General features: G+C 41.5%; 1 protein-coding gene across 1 annotated transcript; it reads right to left on the reverse strand.

Moving 5' to 3' along the window:
- Positions 1-4,079: 4,079 nt before the first annotated feature.
- Positions 4,080-6,957, reverse strand: Calhm4 (calcium homeostasis modulator family member 4). The gene is made up of 2 exons (XM_041654271.1): positions 6,397-6,957; positions 4,080-4,466 (listed from the first exon to the last, which is right to left on the reverse strand). Exons 1-2 carry the CDS (start codon positions 6,955-6,957, stop codon positions 4,080-4,082), a joined length of 948 nt encoding a protein of 315 aa, XP_041510205.1.
- Between the last annotated feature and the right edge of the window lie 260 nt (positions 6,958-7,217).

Raw genomic sequence — 7,217 nt, forward strand, 5'->3', positions numbered from 1 at the left:
AGTGTCAAACTGGCTGGATTCTGGAGACTGATGAATTACTTGTAACCTGGTAAAATAGTTGTACATATAGGCAAGTGCTCTGTTTGTGTAAGACTTTAAAAAAAAAATCTGTCGACCCTCACATTATTTGATGTCATTTTGCGAAGCTGCTTCTTAATATGTGACCCAATCTGCCTGATTTATAAGTCGCTGTCACATGGTGAGTGCCGTGAGCTACTTTCATCTCCTTAAATTGGGCCTTCAGTTATTCCGAATTCTTGAGACCCGAAGTGTTTTGTTTTGTTTTCAGGTTGGGAACATTTGTGTAGATTTCCTGGTCGAGCATTCCTAATCCATCGTGCTGCTGTTTTAAATGTTTCAAATTTTGGAGCTCTTCAGAGTTCTTTTTTTTTTAATGCTTCATTTGTACTGTGGTCACTTACTACAGATAGGTGCACATGCTCGTTAAAACCACGAGATGGCAGCAGAGGAAACCATACTTCAGGGGATGTGGTCTCCTTAGAGACTGACCTTAGAGACGCTTTATCAGTCTTGAGCTTAGCACAGACAAATGATGTAGACCAAGAACAATGTGGTTTGCCTGCCTAGAGCCACCATTCATTGTTCCGTTCAGAAGTGATATCTGTGGACTGGACACCATCCAGACTACCTTCCAGCTCACATAACCAACCTTAAATCTGGCTTTCTCCAGGACTGCCACTCTGTTCTTTCTGAATCATATTTAAATTTTGTTATACTGCATTTTGAAACTAAAATTGTGTCTCTATACCTGGTATTTTTGGAGATAACATATATATATATATGTTTTATTTCAGTGTGTGTGTGTGTGTGTGTGTGTGTGTACAGGCACATATGGGTCATTTATGTGCAGTAGCCCAAGGAGAGCAGAAGAGGGTGATGGGTCTCCTGGGTCTAAGTTACATGTGGTTATAAACTACCACACACAGGTGCTGGGAGCAGAATACAACTCCTCAACGTTGAGCCCCACACTGCCGTTTCTAGTTACAATTATTCATTTGAATTTTTCAACAAAAGTGCAGCTGGAAATGAGCACAGACACAAGGAGGATGGCAATGTGTAAGTAAGCTCTGTACAAATCAGTGTGGATAACGTAAAGCAGTCGGAATCCGCCATAGTTAAGCTTTGGAAAGGAGGTGGTCCAAATCCTGGTGGAGGAGTGGGGTTAACAAAGCAGAAGTCAGCAAGTCTCTCTCTGCCAAGTCAGAAGCACTTGGCAGCAAAACACAAAGTAGGGTTAGCACATATAATTGATCTTAATTATATGTTTTATAATTACATAAATCCATTAAGCATAAAGGGGAGGAAGTGCCATGTTCTTAATGAAAAATGTTTTCCCTAACTAGTTACGGAACAAAAGAGTACACTAAAAGCATGTGCTTATGTATGTGGCGTGGGGGGTAAATTTATTTTACCTAAAATGCATGATACATAAAGCAATGAAATCCCAAGAATATATACTATTCTTCAAATGTTCATATAGACGCTAAGAATTCTTGGGAACTGTGTGGATGAGGTTTTTTTCCATCTCCTTTACCAAAAAGCCTTAACGATCTGGCTCAGAAGGTAAACCTTCTATGTTCTGCTCTGAGTGTGATATAGAAAGGGATTCACAATCCAGCACAGGGTGATTCCTTGTGTTGTATAGACAACTATAAAAATTCCTGGTGATGTAACACTCTAACTTCATACATTCTTTGGTTGTGCTGTTAACTGAAAACCTTATTAGAGTCCCTTTTTATGGTAAAGGTCCTGAAAACGAATAGACCACTTCTGAGCATAGTGATAATGATTAATTTTGTAGTAAGTCCCAGCAGAGGAAATTCAAAAGCTCTTGTAGCCATGGAGACTGAGAATTCTAGAGCTTTGAGAGAAGGTTGAGAATAAAATAATGTTTTCTATATTTAATACTCTGGTATTAGAGGGAACCTGAATGGCCTTCTACAGCATATATTGTCTTTGTTTTCAAAATTGCCTGTGTAACATTGTATCATCACTGAGTACACAGTAAGTTGGTAAGGTAGAGTTAGCTTTCCAAGACCCCCTGAAATAAGTCATTCTCAATGCTCTCTCAAACATAGAATTCTAGTAGATGTTCTTCCAGAATGCTAAAGAGTCAACTTGGTGAGGAAGCAACACATTCTAGAAAACTCTATACACATTAATTAACTGTATAACAATAAACATAAACTTTTTATCAGATTAGGAAGGGACTTCAGTAGTTCATTTGGTTCAGCTCCTTTGCCTTGCAGAAGGACTCATTATCCCCTCTTTATAAGTCAGAGGTAGGCCTTCAGAGAGATGGTTCGCCATTGCTAAGGTTGATGGTGCTTACTGGTGAGGACAGGGCAGTCTCCTGACCTAGCCCAGTGTTATACTCAACAGTCTTCCATTGGGGAAACTCCTGAGAAGGTTTTGTTTTCTCAGAAATTCTTTCTTGTTTCTATCAAGCCAAAATACCCAGAATTTGACATACAATATAATTCCCCCATAACTGTATACAAAATTACTACTAAGAAATTGGTGGTGGCTGGGCAGTTGTGGTGTATGCTTTTAATCCCTGAAGGGGCATTTCAATTGTATTTTAATAAATAAAACTTTTATTTATTTTTCTGTCTGAGGATCAGAAAAGTAAAAGAGCCACACTGGCAAGACTTATAAACCAGTCAGAAATAACACACACCTTTAATCTCAGTAGACAAACTAGCTTGCCATAGAAACCAGTTGGTAGTGGTTCATGTCTTTAATCCCAGCTCTGAAGAGGATTATGAAATGGGAGGAGACAGCTCTTAGTCAAAGTCATCCCTAGATTCCTGGAGGCAGGACCACCATTTTCAGACTGAGGTTGAAGTAAAAGCCAGTGGCTGGCTGCTTTGCTTTTTGGACCTCAGGTTGAACCCCAATTTCACTCTCTGAGTTTTTATTAGCCGTGCTTCAGTTCCCAGCACTAAGGAGGCAGAGGCAGGCAGTTGTCTGAGTTCAAGGCCAGCCTGGTCTACAAAGTGAGTTTCAAGACAGCTAGGGCTATTACACAGAGAAACCCTGTCTGAAAAAATATAAAAAAGGAAAGAAAGAAAGAAAGAAAGGAAGGAAGGAAGGAAAGTGGCATTTTAAATAATCCAGTTATTTGATCTCCTTGAGAGTAAAGCTGACCCCTTCGGCAGTTGGTTCTCTGGCAATCAAAAGTCATTTTGACTAAAGACAAGAAATAAAGCAAAGCTTTCAGATCTTTTCGTGATCCGGTGACGCGTGTGCTTAAGCGAACATGGCAGAAATCAGGTCTGAGGCAAACCTAATCAAGATATGCTCGACGAAGTCAGATGTTAAAGCTTACAGCTAGCAACGCCTGGCAGGGAAAACTGGTGCCCTCCTCGGGCTCTATTTCTTTATTTTTAGAGTTGTGTACATGCGTGCGTCTCTCTGGGGTTGCGGTCCTGTGAGGCAGGGGCCTGCGGAGGACAGCGGCATTGGATGCTCTGGATCTGGAGCGCTAAGCAGTTCTCCGAGGCCATTTTATTCTACCTTCCCCTCTAGTAGGCTACATATTCCGATTCGAGAAAAGAGAAGAAGGCAATAGAATGTTTCATTTAAATGAAGACATGGAGAAAACCAAAGACTAGAGTGAGGAAAGACAGTGGTAGAAGACAGAATTCAGAGCGGAAGGAGGAACCTCGATTTTGGTTTGCGTTCATAGAATGGAAGACAAACTATCATCGCCTTCCATCTTCGCAACAGCTCTCTGAGGTCGTTAATATGGGCGTGTGGCAAAATACCACTCGCGCTGATTTTCACACGGGTACCCACTAACAGAGCTAAATGCCTGTTTGACATGACTTGAAATTCCGTACCCATTTAAAATGGACCAACATGACGCAATAGTCATCATGACCCCATGTTGATATTTCATAAGAATGGGAGGTTGTCTCTCTATAAATTGGTTTTAGAATTAAGATGTTGGGTGGACTTCTGTAAATAGTGTCAGAGAGATAGAAAAGGAAGAGTTTGCACCGGAACCTTAGCATCAGAAAATCAAGCGCCCTGAACTTTGAAAGGTGCAGCTATCAAGGCTTCAGTTCAATACCTTCTTGTCTGTCTTCCTCATTTTCCTCAACCACCCTTTCTCCGAGGAAGCTATAGGGACCCTGTGTGGTGTCACCCACACATAGAATATTGGGTATGGAAATATCTCTCCAGTCCTGGCATGAAGGAATGCGAATATGTTTGATGTCTTCACTCCCAGGAATGAAACCAAACACTTTCTTGATGCGATGTCTGATGAGAAGTCGTGAGTGTTCCTCGGCGGCTTGTTCAAAGAGCGCCCTCTCACTCTGGAGGTGGTTGGACCAGTAGTGATGCTGCATAGAGGTGAGGGGAGAGCAGCATCTTCCCAGACATTTGGAGACCAGAAAAGCAATGGTTGCCAAAATGATCAAAATCCAGCCCAGCATCTACACATAATTAGTAGGAAGATAATTAGTAGGCACAAGCATCCATCAATACAGCACATATTCCAGAAGCAGTCACGGTACGAGGGAGTCCTACAGACCTCAGAACTAAAATGTGGGTCTTTGCTTCCAGTTTTTAATATATAATATACAGTGATGGTCATTTGATGTGGAAATAGCTGTGATGGGAGGACAGTGCCGCCTTCATATGGCAGAGGAATGTGACCTTTTCATGTGGGATGAGTTTTAAGTACTGCCCTTGAAGTAATAGACGCTATAAACCACCAATCAACCTTATATAAAATGCTAAAGCCTTGTCCTTTGCTAGGACCCAATTTCGCTTCTCAATCATTAGGTACAGACCTACATGTTTGTTGGGGGCTTAATTAGTATTAGATAATGAAGCTGTCAGAGGCACTAATGGCAGCCTCCCAAGCTTTCCTCAACGACCTGCTACCAAGCACTCATAGACTTATCTCCCTGCATTCCTCTTATCTTTGCAGTCAAAAAAGTCAGGAAACAACTATAGGCTCTCCCTTAAAGTTCCTTATTGTTTTCTTTGTTTAGATAAACTAGCTTTACTTGTGACTACTTAGTATCTGCTTTTTATTTTTATATTTTTTATTATTTGTTTATTTATTTTTGAGGCAGGGTTTCTCTGTGTAAAGCCCTAGCTGTCCTGAAACTAGCTCTGTAGATCAGACTGGCCTCGAACTCACTGCAATCCCCCTGCCTCTGCCTCCCAAGTGCTGGGATTAAAGGCAATGTACCACCACTGGCACTGGCAGTATCTGACTTTTTCCTTTCTTTCTTTTTTCTTTTTGTCTTAGAATCATTTTGTTCCCTTCTGTACCATTCTTTAAGAAATATTTGGCAACTGGAAGGTAAAGTGACGACAGACTTTTAGGCATGCTAACAGTACACAGTCACAGGTGGGCATTGCAAATGTCTTTCTCCTACAAGCTTTCCCAAGCTCTTCTGGCTGAGCTGGTTTTACGACTAGTCAAAATGAAATAAACAAACAACGCTAAAGAAAACCCCAAGACCAATTGTGACAGAGTATATCTTAGTGAAAATTTTCTTTTCTTTTTCTCCATTAGAGTATTATTGCAATATTTCAGGGTTCTGTGTCTTGGTAGTAATTTTTCTAACAGAACAGTATCAAAATAACTGAAGGAGAGCAGGTCAAAAGCCAGGGAAGTCTTTGCAATTAGTACCTTAAGATAGATGAAGCTTTTATGATATTTCAGTGCCTTGAAAATATGTTTTAACTCAGCCCTTAGAGAAACTGATGACTTTTTCTTGCCAAAATGAAAAATTGCACTTCTGAAATTGAACCTAAAAGTATTCCAGGCTCATGTCTTCCTCCTAGCCCATCCCACTCTCTGCCGCCACTAATTTATTCATGAACATTATATCTAGAGCCACCATTGGAAATTTTAAAAATATAATTGAGCTTCCTATAATTTCAGAAGAGATTTTAAATATAGAAGAACACAAATGTAAAAAAGAAACAGAAAAATGAGATTTAGTAATACGGCACTATTCTGATAATATAATAATTCTAACATTCATTATTTTAACAGACTGGACACAGTCATGAGCTCTTTAAATGTGTTAGTTAATCTTCTTATTCACAACCATTTAGGTGGCAAATTCTATTATTAGCTTTCTTTCACAGCTGAGGAAAGTTGGTACAACTTAATAAACAACGTGCCAGTCATGAGTGATAAAGCAATAGGAGAGAAGCTGGCCTACTGACTTCCAGCAGCTTAACTCTGTGTGCAGCTGCCCAGTGGAATTCATTCAGGTGCATGGGATCTAGCGTGTGCGGTGTAATCAGATAACAGGAGAAACAGCAGACACGGGATACCTTCATAGGAACCATAATAGGTTTGAGATAGTACCACAGAAAAGGAAGTCATAAACTCACTTGTGACTGGTATCTGTGGAGAAGAGCCACTTCGTCTCTTACTGGCATCACATCAGAAGGAGCCGACGTGTAGCATGGAAACCCAGCTAGGATCTCTTCCCGTTTGCTGGCAGTGACATTCGCGAACATTGGGTACTGGTCCACAGAGGCATACTCACTTGCCGCACATTCATAGTAGGTGCCTGTCATCAGGGTCACTGTCAGCCACGTCAGTGGAGCAACCAGCGCCCTCCCAGTGATGTTGAAGAACATGAGGCAGGCCAGCCTCCTCTCGAGAGGGCTGCTTCTCCGGTACGGAGGGGTACAGCTGCAGCAGCAGTATTCGCTGGCGACCGTCCACATCTGGCCTCTGAGAGCATAGCCAGCAATCAGAAGGATCAAGGCAGGAACCAGGAGAAAAGCCGAACCATAGTAGAAGTTCTTTCCGGCTTGACAGGGACAACTGAATGTGTAAGAGGAGAACAGTTGCTGCACACAAATAGTCAAGACCGCAATCAAAGAATTGGTGCACGTTCCGCTTCTCTGTAGAGACGAGAGAAGACAATTGAGACTTGGGCTCATGGCGGAAGCTCTGACCCAGCTAGCTGGTGGCCCTTTCTGATCTCTGGACTCCACCAGCTGTGACCATTTTATAGGATCACACTGGTTTGACTGGTTGTGTCAAGTGACCCGACATCCTTATGTGTTTAAAGGATCCATAGACTCTTCTCATGTTCTTTGTAAATCCTGAGCTAATAAATTCATACCAGATAGTAGCTTTGAGAAAGAGGAGGGACCTCAGTTCTGTGGGAAAAGAGAACTTTTCAACGTCCCTTCATGGA

This window comes from Microtus oregoni, unplaced genomic scaffold (assembly GCF_018167655.1).
Source record: "Microtus oregoni isolate MIOR12 unplaced genomic scaffold, Mior012 000006F_ref0000085, whole genome shotgun sequence".
Taxonomy (NCBI): domain Eukaryota; kingdom Metazoa; phylum Chordata; class Mammalia; order Rodentia; family Cricetidae; genus Microtus; species Microtus oregoni.